This window comes from Heloderma suspectum, chromosome 8, assembly GCF_057233095.1.
Source record: "Heloderma suspectum isolate Gila_16-S chromosome 8, 16-S_ref, whole genome shotgun sequence".
Classification (NCBI taxonomy): domain Eukaryota; kingdom Metazoa; phylum Chordata; class Lepidosauria; order Squamata; family Helodermatidae; genus Heloderma; species Heloderma suspectum.
In genome coordinates this window covers 25,260,935-25,275,547 of record NC_139465.1, presented here as the reverse complement: position 1 = coordinate 25,275,547, position 14,613 = coordinate 25,260,935, and the positions used below count along the sequence as shown (strand labels likewise).

Genomic DNA, 14,613 nt, shown 5'->3' with positions numbered 1-14,613 from the left:
GGGTGGTTTACAACACCGATTAACCTAATATTGTGTCTGGCTTTCAGAAAGAGTTAGATAGACTTGTAGGACAGCGAAGGGCCTCAATGGAGCAGGCAGTGTATTTCATGGTTTATGACTAGTGCTTCCAGATGAGGCTTTCATCATGCCATCGGTCTGCCTCATTAACAGAGTTTTCCTTGGATCCAGGACTGCAGATATAGTTGTCTTCCATTTTTAAGACTCCCATGTTTTCCTACTGCTTCTTCCATCCTTTTTCTTTCTCCAGAGAATCAATTGAGGAAAAGATGGAATAGCTGTATAATGTCTTTTGATTGGTAGCGCTAGGAACTCTCAGTCTGGAAGCACCCCAGTTTTTCACTAAATTGGCCCAGCAACATTGCTGTTCACTTATATTAATACACTATGTTTTTGGACACTTCTCTGCAGAGATGCTGATATTTTTTGCAGCAGCATTCATTCAAGGTTCCTTCACCATGATAATACTTCAAGCCCTTAATGCTCTCGAACTCCAGAAAGGAGTTAAAGCAAAGAAGGAACAGATATTACAGACTCTTCCCTTTTAAGAGCTGAACTCCTGTGGTGTCTGTCTGTGTGAATGTCACAGGAGTACTGCCTGCCCTTCCTTTCCTAGTATGCCTTTGTTCACCGCAAAGGCAGTGTCTTATTTTCACAGTAGGAAGCGCAGAGAAGACAACTCTAGGATACACCAAACTGACCTCACATTAACATGATCCTCCCAGAGATATTTTTTCCAAGGTTGTTGTGGATCTGTGGTGACAATGATGCCTATTGTATCCATCCCTTTTTATGTTTCCCAGTATGGTCTCCTCCTATCTGGTGCATCACGGGTACTGTGCTACAGCGACTGCCTTTGCCAGGGTGACGGAGAGTACAATCCAGGAAGAGCAGATCTCCATAAAGAACAGGCAAAGTAAGTGTATTCTTGAAACTTCTGTTGCTTTTCCAAAAGTCTTGTGCAGACAACTCTGCCTGCCTACAGCGAGACATAAGTCCGAAGTCTACGTACTCAGATGCCAAATGGAAGTGGTCAGGAGGAAGAACATCAAAGGCCCGCTCTGCATGCTCTGTTCCACTGCTATGGCCCTGTCCTCCAACATCTCATCATTCTTTCCTTCATTCTGCCACTCCCAAACAAAAATCTCTGATGGTATTAGAAGCCAGATAACCCACTCTCAAGAAAACAGATCTTATCTGATCTGTCTGACTTTACCTTGCATATTGTCCTTGAGTTTCCTTTACAAATAATTTGAACTACTTGCTTTTTAGTGCAGAGTGTATGCAGTCCTTCCTCTGATGTCTTCATGCAAAATTTTTAGCACTGGGCACCATCTCTTCTTCCAGCTGCTGGATTTTTTATTTACTATATTCATGGACCATCTTTCTGCAATAATGGCTGCTAAGGCAGTTTACAGGAAAAAAATTATTTCAGGCATGTAGATATATTTAAACCTCACCCTCTTAACAAATTTCTGGTGTAGCTTCCATATAAAATGTTAAAACATTAAAGTAGCTATAAAATGGAACATTTACACTTTAATAAAATCAATAAAAGAACAAGAAACAGCTTATAACTATATAACATTAGCAAACAAATCAGTATCACTGTTCAATCAAAAACTTGGACAAAGAAAACTGTTTTTACCTGGCATTGAACACTCATCAGGGTTGCCTCCCTAGAGAGGCAATTCCAGAACTGGGGGACCACCACAGAGAATTTCCTACCTCTGGTCACCACCCATCCAACCTCTGAAGGCAGGAGCATCCAGAGAAAGGCCTCTGAAGGTTATCCTAATTGGGCAGGTTCATATGGCAGTAGGTGGTCCTTTATATACTCAGGCCCCAAGTTATAAAAGATGGCTTTGAAGGTTAAAAACTAACACTTTCAGATATGTCCAGAAATTTACCAGAAGCCATTTGAATGTTTTAACATTGACTAGAACTAGCTCCATGGAACATCAATCTAGCAGCACCGGTAGTTTGTACCAATTTGAGTAGTCTTCAAAAGAAAACCCATGTACAGTGTTAGCCTAATCTTGATGTTTTACTAGAGCATTTGGCCGGACTCTTTCTGCTCAAGAGGGTGCAGCTGGCACATCAACCTAAGTTGGTGAAAGGAAATTCATGCCCTAGATGCTAGACAGCAAAGGCCAGGTAGAACAGCATTCCTGAGCTGCAACCTGCTCCTCAAGGGGGAGTGCAAGCCCATTTAGAATGAGATGAATGCTAACTGTGGGTCAGAAGAGCCATCCCACCAACAGTGGCCTGTGTTTTGCCTGAACTGAGCTTCAGTTTATTAGCCCTTATATAATCCATTACTGACTCTACCACATCACTGAAGTCAGATGAAAAATAGCATACTGATGACACATTCCCCCAAATCCCTGAATAACGCCCCATAGCGGTTTCTTGTAGATGTTAAACAGCATGCAAGATAGAATATTGTGCAACTTCGTAGCACAATTTATTTGTTTGTTATATTTTTAGTAGCCCAATAACACATTCTCTGGATGGATTAGAAAAACTAAAAGAATAAAACCATAAAAGTGAAAGATTAAAGTGCAAATGCTAACCATCTCCTAGACCCAGGCAGTCTCTCCTTTGCAAGATGTCATATGACGCCAGACTGTGCAAGGGTTGAGCCAATAAGCATTGTCAAGCATCTTATCCTCAAGCTGCAACAACCAAAATTGATCTGAACGACAATGACGAGACAGAACCCGAGGCATGTCCTGAATCAGGACTGCCCTCAATGGCATCCAAGTCAAGGTATACATGACAATTCTCCTCAAAGTGCTTAACAAAGAACTTGTAGTGGGCCACCAAGGGTTCCCTAAGATCATCCTGGGAATCAGTTTGAAGAAGGTCCTATATCACTTGGAATCATATTTTTGAGACCTTTGAGTTGGCCTAACAATGGTATTAATGCTAGTATGGTTTTTGGAATTTCACTGGACAGCACTGTGAGGGGACAGCACTGTGGTGGTAAAAAAGTGCAGCTGCCACAGTGTGGGTTCTATGGTTAGCTTTAACTTGTGCTTGGTCAGACACACCTTGAGATTTCCTCCTGTGTTCTCATTGCCATCCCATCTTTTTTTCTTTTCTTTTTCTGCCCCAGCATCCTGGAGCTGACTGGGCTCTATTCAGTGGGAGAAGAAACCTAGGGACTAACACGTTTATGGCCTAGGATATCTCAGTGTCTCAGAGTGCCTGCCACACCGACCATAAATTCCCCGAGGACTCTTTGAAATCCATCAGCCTCCAGGGATGAATCCTCTTAAATGGCTTTCTATGGTGCCACCTAAGTCTAAACCTCACCAGGACATGATCTGTCTGTGACAGGAATTAGTAACACTTCCCCCACTTACAGATCACCTTCCTGTCCAGTCAATAACACCAGATTTAGGGCATGACCTGCCATGTTAGAGCCAAGCACATTTTGGGTCAACCCTGTGACTGTCATAGCAGCCATGAAGTCCTTTACGGCCTTGACAAGGCAGCATCATGTCAGAGCCCCCCAAGACCAACAGCCTGGGGGTCCTCAACACCAAATCCGAGGCCACTTCTACCAGCTAAGGTAGGGAGATTGTTAAGCATCTGGGTGATGAGTACAGGAGCAGCATTCCTAATCTCTCCCAGGCATCTAAGACCAGATACAAACACCCAGTACTGGCACTCAACTGTTCGGCAGAATCCTCATAGACCAGAATACCACCTACATCTCCGCCATCAAGTCTAAAACAACACTAAATCTGAAATATATTTAAGAAAACAGCTACACTGCCAGTAGCATCTAAAGAACTGGACATTTTCTGTCATTGTCAGAACCTTCATCATGACCCACATGCTCAGTCAGGAAGAGCCAGGAGCTGCAGTTTGTCCAGTTGGCCCATGTGAGGAGATGCCCTGCCCTCCCAGGGACAAAAACATCTGGTGCTACCTGGCTCTGGTTGCCAGGTAGCACACAGTGGGGCAGGGGGGATTCTCTCCTGTGGTCTCCATGGAACAATCAAAGAGCAGCAGTTGAAATAGCCACACCACAAGCACCACCAGGATCTGAGGCCTGGGGAGTAGACATTTTCCATCATCATATCCATCCAGAGCTTTCATAAGTCACCACTACCTTTTAAAGAAATGTATTGTGTTGGTCCTCACTTGTAGACCTGATTCGCATGTAACAGTAAACTGTGGGTTAATTAACCCACAATTTGCCATTCATGATCAGGACTGAGTGAGTGCAATGCCCCCCATGCACTCCTTACTTCCACATTTAATCAACAACATACAATCATCTGAGTAGCTTGTAGGTTTTTTGAACATGATATGTGAACCTGAAGCACTGTTTAGGGGCAAAACAACCAGCAGTTAACTCCACAACAAACCATGGGTTAACCTCTGGGTTGTTTAGCCCCTAAACAAACCAGCACTCCAGGTTCGCCCATCATGCTCAACAGCCTACAGCCTGGCCAGTCGTAGGATGTTGATTCAAAGTGGAAGTGGCTGACGTGCTGCAGCAGCGCACCCACTCTCTCCCGCACGAGCGTGGCAAACCTTAGGTCAATTAACCCACATTTTGCTATTTCATGTGAACTGGGTGCTTATCAGCTGCCTTGGGGCCCTGTCAGGTAGAAAGGTGGCACATAATTATGCTAAATAAATAGGATACTTCTAGAAAATGGTTGCAAAGAAATTCTAATCCAATAGCAGCAACTGTCAGACAATCAAAATGGGAGCATCTGAATTGGCAAAATAGCAACAACTTAATGTAATCCCCAAAGGCACAGTGAAAAAAGTAAATTTTTACTCCCTTGCAAAAAAGAGAAAGCTGTGTTGGCTGAACCTCCAAAGGGAGGGAGTGTCAAAGAATGGAGGCCCCCAGAGAAAAAACCCTGCTTCTGGTTGAGGATAGATTGGCTTTGAATCAAATCATTGATCATACCGATAAAAGGGCCCCAATGACAGATATTGATGCCCACAGGAGGAGGAGCTCATAACAGTTACCTTTGTATCTGTTGCTCTTCTGTCCATCCTATGTACACTCTTCCGTAATGTTTTCACAACTGGGGGGAAATACCTGCCTCAGTAAGTTGTCAGGTAGACAATGTAAGTTTTTATTGTCTGTGTATGGGATTATAGCACATGGCATATGCCACCTATCACTGAAACAGCAGGATTACCTGCATCCCAGTGATTCTCCTTTCATCTGTAGGAATACAGAAGTTGGTCTTGGCAGGAAGAGTTGGGGAAGCCATTGAAGCCACACAGCAGCTATACCCAGGACTCCTAGAGCACAATCCTAACCTCCTGTTCATGTTAAAGTGAGTATGTCCAAATCCCTTCAGGCAGAGCAAGACTTGCAACATGGAGAGTGGCAGGAGACCAAAACAGGGTCAGAGCATCAGCTTGGCTAATAACCTATTCTTAGCAACTTGGAACATTCAAAATATAAGCACCCCTCTGAACATAAGAATAGGGTGACAGGCTGGGATCTTCCTTGAACCAAGTTCCAGCCTGCCATGGAAAAGCTAGAGGTGGCAAATCCTCCAATGAACACTTGCGTGCCACTCTAAATGCCTGACATTCTTTGTAACTGTGGCTTCTTTTTTCTTCATGGTATTGCTGCAGGAGCATTCCCTTCAGTTCTTCAAAGTCGAAGAAGAGGCTTAAAAGGACACTCTGTTCTCGGAAGTGTGTTGGAATAAAGCCTCACGCAGCTCAAAATGGCTCTTTGTCCCTCTCAGTTCTTAAGTCAAGCATGCCGGAGGCTATAGGCCAGGATTAGTTATTATCTATTATTTTCACTTAGAAAGGGCCTACATTTTTCTATGTGTTTGACAGATTATATTCCCCACAAGCTCACAACCTAACGAACTGCTTGTTCCTATTAAGCAGTGATCTGGGCTTACACCACCTTTGTAGGGGGTTGTGCATTTTTACTCACAATGCATCTTTGAGCTTAGCAGTGCCACCTGCATTTATGAATTGACGGGATGGGCAGTCAAGTGCTAGACTTTGCTGTTGTGTTCCTTCAAAAGCGAGCTGTGAATGGGGCTTAATACTAGTCATTTCTTCTTCATCGTTCTCTCTTGAGGCTGGTATCACAATACTAACTCTTTCCTATGAGAAACAGAGCTGATGGCACAGGGATGTTTCCTGTGTGATGCAGAGAACATTTTACCTGTTGCCCTGGTACCTTACCTGCTGCCTTTATCACCTGTGGTACTCCTAATTTTTTTATTACCCAGAGAAAGATTGGTATTCGTAACACTGACAGGGTTTGAATGATCACAGGGGTAAAAGGAGCCATTGTGGCTTCTTCCCCTGCTCTCATACGTGCTGCACCAGTGCCCGCAATTTGCATAATTACCCACGATGCAGCATGTGTTGCTGTGTCCTCTGAACCCGACGTGGTGGGGGTGGCTTCTTAGCCCCCCCTTGCAGTAGGGGTTGTAGGGTGGGTGAGAAGCCACCCCCACTGCACCATGCACCAGGTTCGGACGACACGGCAACCCATGCTGCATCACAGGTGATTATGCCGATTGCACACGCAGGGGCAGGGGGAGTGGCCATGATGGCTTCTTTTACTCCCGTGATTGTCTGAATATCACCACCGTTTTGAGTAGAGAGAACAGCTACCATCGCTAGTGCCCTTCACAGACACTGCAGCCAAGGATTTTGTTCTGAGACTGGCTTGGTCTCCTGTCTTGGCCTGACTCCATGTTGCTTATGCCTGATTCTCTTACCACGAGCGTTCAAATGGGACATTCAATTCCTGCATCATCCTTTGGGTTTCAACTGTTTATTAGCCATCTCTAGCTTGAAGAAGGCTTGCTGTCCATGCTCAAATGCTTCTTTTGTCGGGTGGGTGTTTCTAGGGATCCTTCTTCCGATATGTAACTACCACAGAGGGCTAAAGTGCTAGCATACCTTGCAGAACCGTTGTACTGCGTATTCCTTGATCAGCCATTTTGTGTTCAATTCCACTCTTCTCCCACCGCCCCCTTCCTCACAGGTGCCGGCAGTTCGTGGAGATGGTGAATGGAACAGACAGTGAAGTACGTTGTTTCAGTGCCCGCAGCCCCAAATCCCAGGACAGCTACCCCGACTCCCCCAACCTAAGTCCCAGGCACGGCTCGAACAATTTGCACATTCACAGCACTGGTAAGCGTTTTCTTCTCTGCCAGGTGGGTCAGCTACTTGGCTTTGTGCTAGATCTCCATTACTCCCTGTGCCCATTCTGGAAGCCAAGATTGGGGTATCTTCCCTAAAATCCTGAGCAATGCCCTCTGCAGAGGAGAAGTTGGATGGTACACGTTGCATTGCTTGGCGTATTCTCTGCAGGCAGGTTGTCCCCTTTTTGTCATGAGCTCTACAGCAAGTCTGAACATCTCTCTCTCACCAGCCTCTCAGTATTTTAGAGGCAGCTTCCAAGTCAGATTGTGCTGTTGGAAGTGGTTCTATAGCACTGAAGTCTTTGTACATAGTAGTGCCTAAACTTTCCTAGCCTTCTTAACATCCATATACATTGTAGGAGGCTTGTAAAGCAGCAAGAGTTGTCAAGCAATAGAGCAGATGCTGAACTTGGCAGAACTTAGATGGCAGCAACCTTGTTAGCATTTTTCTGGTTCCCTGCCCAGGCGGACTACTTGTCCATACACATCCATGAAGAAACACTCCAGAGGAGTTCTCCAGAAGAATTAGTGTCCAAGAAGAATTGTGTATGTCCACATTTCATCTTGTTAGGAAGTCTCTTCTTGTGAGGGTCCTGTACTGTTGGAGAAGATCCAAGGCTGAGTAGGATGTGCCTCTTACGTATGGGGTAGTTTAGCCTTCCCCAACCTGGGTCTCCCCAGATGTATTGGACTACAACTCCCAGCATGCCCCAGCCAGCCATGCTGTTAGGGAAAGCTGGGATACTTAGTATTGTCGCATACTTTTACATCTGTGTACATTCGGTGCTCTGTCTGTACTGTAGATTCACACTGAGGGCCAAACTAAAAATGATGTGGATTGTAATGGGATGTCCTGTCTCTTTTTAAATGTTTATTTTAAAGAACACCTGTCAAGGGAGGGAGGTGTTCATTTCAGATCAAGGACACAGTGCTAGGTGAGCAGATGGGTCAACCCTTTCCCCTTGAGCTATTGCCTGATGTAAATCTCTTCCCATGCTCCTTATTGCCCTGAAGTGAACTGGTATGTTTTCCTGAATGGGGAAAATAGCAGTTGGGATGGGTGGGTAGTGATTTTCATCAGGCAAATGGCACAAGGGAAAAACGTAACCCCTATCCCAGCACCATGATCTTGATCAGAATCCCCCCTTCCCTCTTGCAGCTTCATTTAATAAACATTTAACGCAGGGATAGGGAACATGTGGCCTTCCAGGTGATGATGGACTGGAACTCCCATCATCTCTCACCATTGGCTATGCTGGCTAGGACTGATGTGTCTTGGAGTCCAACAACGTCTGGAGGACTAGCCCTTGATTTCAAGAAGAAGAAGATGCAGATCTCCAATATCTTGTCTATACTGATTCCACATGTGCTGACATGTTCTCTAAAAAGACAGTCATTGCCAGTGAAAGCTGTTGTGCGTTTTTCTGGTTAGTACATGTTCTTATAAAACTAGGTTGTAATTTCAAAGATGGATCTACTTGTGTCCTAATTGTATGTTCTCCTGGAGGGATTTAATATTACTACTTGTAACTTTGTCACCAGGGATGTATGGATTTTATTAAATCTGTTTCATCTGTGTTTCATGGATTGTCAGGCATCTTTCATTCTGTCATCCGCTCATTGACAGAATCTGATCTTTTGTACCAGAATTCCATTCTACTTGCGCTAATTTGCATTCTCACTAATGCGCACTTATGCAAATGCGCTGGTCTGCATTGGTGCTGATCCATATTAGTGCTAATCCTCAAAAGTGAAAAACTGGTCTACAGGTCCCCAAAATCTGCGTGACTTGGGAAAAGCTGGTTGGCTGTAGAATCCACTGGTTGGATTCAGAGAAATCCAAACTCATTTGAATTCATTGCAAATTTAGCTGATGTCCCTAGTAACCGGTCTCTCATGCCAGTAGAAGTAGCAAGAAGTAAGGTTGCATTATACCAGCCTTCCTCAACCTGATGCCCTCCAGATGATGTTGTTGTTCAGTCGTTAAGTCATGTCCGACTCTTTGTGACCCCATGGACCATAGCATGCCAGGCCTTCCTGTCCTCTGCTCTCTCCCGGAGTGTGCTCAAGTTCATATTCATTGCATCGGTGATGCTATCTAGCCATCTCATCCTCTGCCATCCCCTTCTCCTTTTGCCTTCAATCTTTCCCAGCATCAGGGTCTTTTCCAGGGAGTTTTCTCTTCGCATTAGGTGGCCAAAATATTTGAGCTTCAGCTTCAGTATCTGTCCTTCCAATGAGCACTCAGGGTTGATTTCCTTTAGGATTGACTGATTTTACCTCCTTGCAGTCCAGGGGACTCGTAAGAGTCTTCTCCAGCACCAGCCCTCCAGATGTATTAGACTATAACTCCCAGCATCACCAGGCAGCATGGTCAGCAGGTATATTGGCTGGTGATACTGGGAGTTGTAGTCTAACACAGCTGGAGGGCACCAGGTTGGGGCAAGCTGCCTTATATTGTATGTAGATATTGTTGGCTTATATATATAAGAAACAGATAATTGCTTTCAAGCATATCTTAAAAATAAAAGCAATATATAATAGAAGTGGAATCTGCAATGCAATGTTACAGTGTGGAATGTTTGTCTTCAGTGCCAGTTTTCTGGTTTCATTCTTGCAACAGTCAGCATTCTGTGGCCACTGGGCGCACACATTCCTCAATCTGCTGTTTTTGGGGATTCCCCTTGAGGGTTTTTTTCTAAAGCTTTCTTTGTTTCTGCAAAACTTGGGGCTCCCCTGAACCTGCTGACACCTCCCCCTTTTGGCTACGTAAGGACCAGCACTCAGGGAATTGAGATCGTTATTGGTCTATGCAAGAGGGACCTGCAGGAGATGTTGCAGTGTGGAGTGCTCCCTATTCAGGATTCCAGCCACTCCATACTATTCCCCCTCCCACCCAGTTTTCTGTCTCTTCATTATCACCTCATGCAGCCAGTTTGTGGCCACTGAGCATGCTCAGTTCTCTTTGGGCTATTTGGGGGTATTTCCTCCTCTCTGCTCAGGGTTTTAAATTTTCTTTTCTGCTTTTGCAAACATTGGAGTTCCCCTGAGCTTGCTGATACCTCCCTCTTATCTGTGGCTGGTGCTGTTTTGGTTACATAAACAACAGCATTCACACCTGAACATCAGAAATGGAGTGAGTCGTATGATACGCTTTACTAGTTCCTTGGTACAGCACAACTGTGAGGACAGCCGCTCCTTAATGAGAGTGCCCTTGGGGAACCCCAGGTTGTCTTTTATCACAGGGAAGACTCTTTGGCTGTTTATGAGTAGATAGTCTTTGGAATTATTCTATGGTGCCATGGCGGTTACGCATTTTCCTTAGTCTTCTCAGTTCCCAGACATGTACAACTCTGTCCTCATCTAAGTAATATTCAAGAATTGTATCTTTTTCTATCGGTGGAAAATGTTCTGAAGACTCTTTTCCTGGTAAGTTCTTTAGATATGCTATCCAATGTGCATGTCTTCATCAGAGAGCATTAATAAATCATTGTTCCTTAGGCACATTCCTCATATTATTTTATCTTGTCAGTGCCAACCCATTGGGGAATAAGCACTCCCTTGCTTGCCTGTGCCTGGACATGTACATTCTGTGTGCGTTCCACTGAGAAGTTGTGTGTTATTTATCAGCTTCGAGTAAGAATAAAGATCACACTTGGTTTGAGTAGCTGGACCAGAAATATGGATTAAGCAACCCATGGTGGACCCCAGCGTGTGTTTTTCCAGATCCCCTTGTGACATTAAAACAGAGGGTGGGGGCAGTCTTTACTCTTCTCCTTCTATTTTCAGGAGCAGACAGCCCAAGCTGTAGCAATGGAGTTACCTCCATAAAAACCAAACAGAGCCACAGTAAATATCCAGCACTGAGTTCGTCGTCATCGTCCTCTTCCTCATCATCCCCTTCATCAGTGAACTACTCAGAGTCCAACTCCACAGATTCCACCAAGTCCCAGCAGCACAGCAGCACCAGCAACCAAGAGACCAGGTAGCACAGAAGCTCCCTTTCTGGAGAGATCTGTGCAACAGCCAGCTGTAATAACAGGTGGCAGACACTGATACTGTGCTCTGCTTTTTATGTCCAGGATTTTTATTTTTATTTTTTGCTATGTAACGTTTGCAGTGCACAAGCAGCCACTACACCCAAATCCATTTTTTTCCAGCCTGATTCAATTCCATTTCAGTATAATTGACACTTAATGTTACCAAAGCAGGACTTAAATAACCCAAATAAATATTCCCAAATCCATATTGGTGTAATACCTTTATTAGGCCAACCAAAAGATCACAAAAATATGCACATTTTTGGTGATCTTTTGGTTAGCCTAATAATGAAGGTATTACACTTATATGGATGTTGGAATTTTTCTTACGCTCAGTGTAGCTACCTTTTTTTTTTGTTTTCTAAATATAATCCACCCAGAACACTTTTTCAATCCCAAGTGCGCTTCTGCCCTTGCTGAGGGTATATCCCGCTCAGCTGCTTAGGGAGAGGCCATAGCTCAGAAGTAGAGTGCATGCTTTGCATGCATTGGGTCCCGGGTTCTATCCCTGGCATCTTCAGGTAGGGCTAGGAAATCTTGCCCCAAACCCTGGATAGCTGCAGCCAGCCAGTGTCGACAGTACTGGGCTAGCTGAACCATTGGTCTGACTCAGTATAAGGCAGCTTCTTATGATCCTATGTCTCTCCCCCCCCCCCCCTTCAAAATGTACTTTGGTCCTTTCTAACATCCTCCCTCTTTTTCCTCTGTGACAGTGACAGTGAGATGGAGATGGAGGCAGAACACTACCCCAATGGAGTCCTGGAGAATTCTGCAACAAGGATAATGAATGGCACTTACAAGCATGAAGAGATCCTGCAGACTGATGATTCCAGCATGGGTAGGGTTCAGGGTGAAAGACATGCCTTCCCTTCCTTCCCAGAACACAGTAAATTTAGCAAGCGTGGGTGATGCTTCCTAGGCCAGGGGTAGGCAACCAGGTGCCCTCCACGTTGTGTACCCCTGCCCTAGGGAAAAAACGCTTCTTAGGAAGCCTCTTCCAGTCAAGAATTTCCTTATGTAGAGGCACAGGCTGCAAAAATATTGAGACGTGTTTCTGTGCAGGCATAGGGTGGTTTGCTTTGTATATTTTATGCATATGGCTGCACTTCATATGGGCTGTGGCACAAAATTGTAACTTCTGATGAGTAATGGCTAGGCTTCATGTTTGTGGAGGTGCAGCCAGTATTGGAAACTCAAAAATCAAAAAGGGGACTGGATTATGCTTCTAGTGTTAGGGCTGTTATGAGGCTTCTGTTGACGATTGTTTTCCTTGCCTCACTGGAATGAATGGCTTTTGGGGGAGATGAAGGAGGGGACTTGTTTTGGTGCTGCATAGGTACCTCTCTGTTAATCTTTCCTTCCTTTTTCTCTCCTCTGCTCTAGAGGATGGCTGTCCTCAGAGGCAACTCTGCGGGGGAAACCATGCTGCCACCGAGCGGATGATCCAGTTTGGCCGGGAACTGCAGACCCTGAGCGAGCAGCTGTGCAGAGAGTATGGGAAGAATACAACACATAAAAAAATGTTGCAGGTGTGCCATTTGGCCAAGGGCTCTTCCACATTCATGGCTAGGACTGCTATGATTTATATACTCATTCAAAATGTTTCTGTCCCACTGTTCACTATAAAACTTTCAAGGTAGCATATGCAGTATTTAATTATTTAAAACAGCATTCAGTAGAATAAATGAGAAGGGATCATTCACAAAGGAAACCCTGTGCCCATCTTCCTTGTATGCAAGTAATCTTCTGTTGGCAGGGTTTCCTGCAATGTGAAGGGAGCTTGCTCTCTCTACCCACTCGGTTAAATGGTAGTCTGCCCCAGCTGCTATGTACTGAATTGAGGAAGGGGGTCAAATTCCCTGCTTATCCGCAGGCCAATCTGCTAGCCCTTCAGTCTTCTTCTTCTCCCTTCCCCAGTGCATTTTGTTCATGTAGTGATTTTAAAAGGATGTTCAGCAGTACAGAAAGGTACCAGCAAAGGGTTAGATTCCTCCACTTATCTCTCCCGTTGGCTCAGTCCTGACAAACTGAGTTCAGTTCTTCAAACCATGGTTTGTGCTTACTGTAGTTAAGATCCCAAGCCATCCTTTGACTTCCAAGGGTACAACAAGCAAGCCATGGTTTAGAGCCACTCGCCTGATTTCATTTCTGTCCTCTCAAGAGTTCAGCATCATTGTCACTCCAACCTCCATGGTGCAGCAGACGCTGGAGGCCGAGTGATAGAAATAACCATAGTTTGTCAATTCAGACATCATATCAAGCCATAGCTAAGATTCCTTAATGGTTTGCCATAGTGTCTAAAATGAGCTATTGTGTATCTTGATTGGACCAAGAATTAGCACTCTAATTCTTGTCAGGCCCAATGGAACAAACAACCTCTCGCCCTCTGGATTCAAAAATTTAGATCCAGCATTTTAAAGTATGCTGCAGATCAGTGTAATATTTTTCCCTGAAATTTCTTCAGATCTGCTTCCTCCCAGCCAGAGGAGAGAATTCATGTGCCAAACTGAGCCTCTTGATTCCCCATTTGGGGAGGCTCAGTTATTTGAGGAGGCCCAATGGGACATTTTCAGGATCCTGGTCATGCCAGTGTGTTTGCAGTGCTGTTCAGTTCTCTCTCCTCTCACTCAGGATGCGTTCAGCTTGCTAGCCTATTCTGATCCATGGAACTGTCCTGTTGGTCAGCAGCTGGATCCGATCCAGAGGGAGCCTGTGTGTGCTGCACTCAATAGCGCCATATTGGGTAAGTTGGTGCACAGAGAGCCAGTGCAGATGTTGCCTTCTCTTCCATGTGCACCTGTTTCTGCACTGATGCCATTAATGCTGGAGCACTTGGCAGGGTTTTTGCTAACCTTGTCAAATCTCTCTTGAGTGTGTGTGTGTCTGTGCGCGTGTGCGTGCGCGCAGGGGTGGAGGAATGCAGCTATACAGTGTCTTTAATTCTCCAAAATAACATAAAGGCAAAAGGAAAGTGTTAATAAGTTTGCTCTTGCTTTGTGTCCTTGGGACACTTGTTATTCAAAGCAAACTTGTTTACATTACTGCCACCACACGGGAGACTACTTTTAAAGGCTTCTGCAAAGTGGCTGCTCCATGAGGTGGGCGTAATGCGAGAGCAGTTTCTTGGCATTTTCCTTTGCTTTCATCGTGGTCCGTGAAGAAGACCTCCTGAAAGTATACCATGGGCAAATGCCACAATTTTAAGAGTCACTGAGCTAAGTCATGGCTAGTTTATTGCCACATGTGCTTCACAGTCACAGAGGGAAATGAGAGCTGGTGTGATAAACTGGCTAACAGTATGAGTTGGGAAGCAGAAAATCCCCGGCTGAAATCTCACCTCACCCCACCCATGAACTCGCTACATGGCCTTTGACAAGCTA

The 14,613-nt window shown here is 44.9% G+C and overlaps 1 protein-coding gene across 1 annotated transcript in view; it reads left to right on the top strand.

The window, feature by feature from the left end:
* The window catches only part of RANBP10 (RAN binding protein 10), a 55,499-nt gene that overhangs the window by 39,153 nt on the left and 1,733 nt on the right, over positions 1-14,613 (top strand). Inside the window, exons 7-13 of the mRNA XM_084813207.1 lie at positions 822-934; positions 5,231-5,339; positions 7,034-7,182; positions 10,983-11,178; positions 11,947-12,071; positions 12,617-12,762; positions 13,865-13,976. Of these exons, the coding sequence (XP_084669333.1) occupies positions 822-934; positions 5,231-5,339; positions 7,034-7,182; positions 10,983-11,178; positions 11,947-12,071; positions 12,617-12,762; positions 13,865-13,976 (950 nt within the window). The remainder of the gene's footprint in view (positions 1-821; positions 935-5,230; positions 5,340-7,033; positions 7,183-10,982; positions 11,179-11,946; positions 12,072-12,616; positions 12,763-13,864; positions 13,977-14,613) is intronic.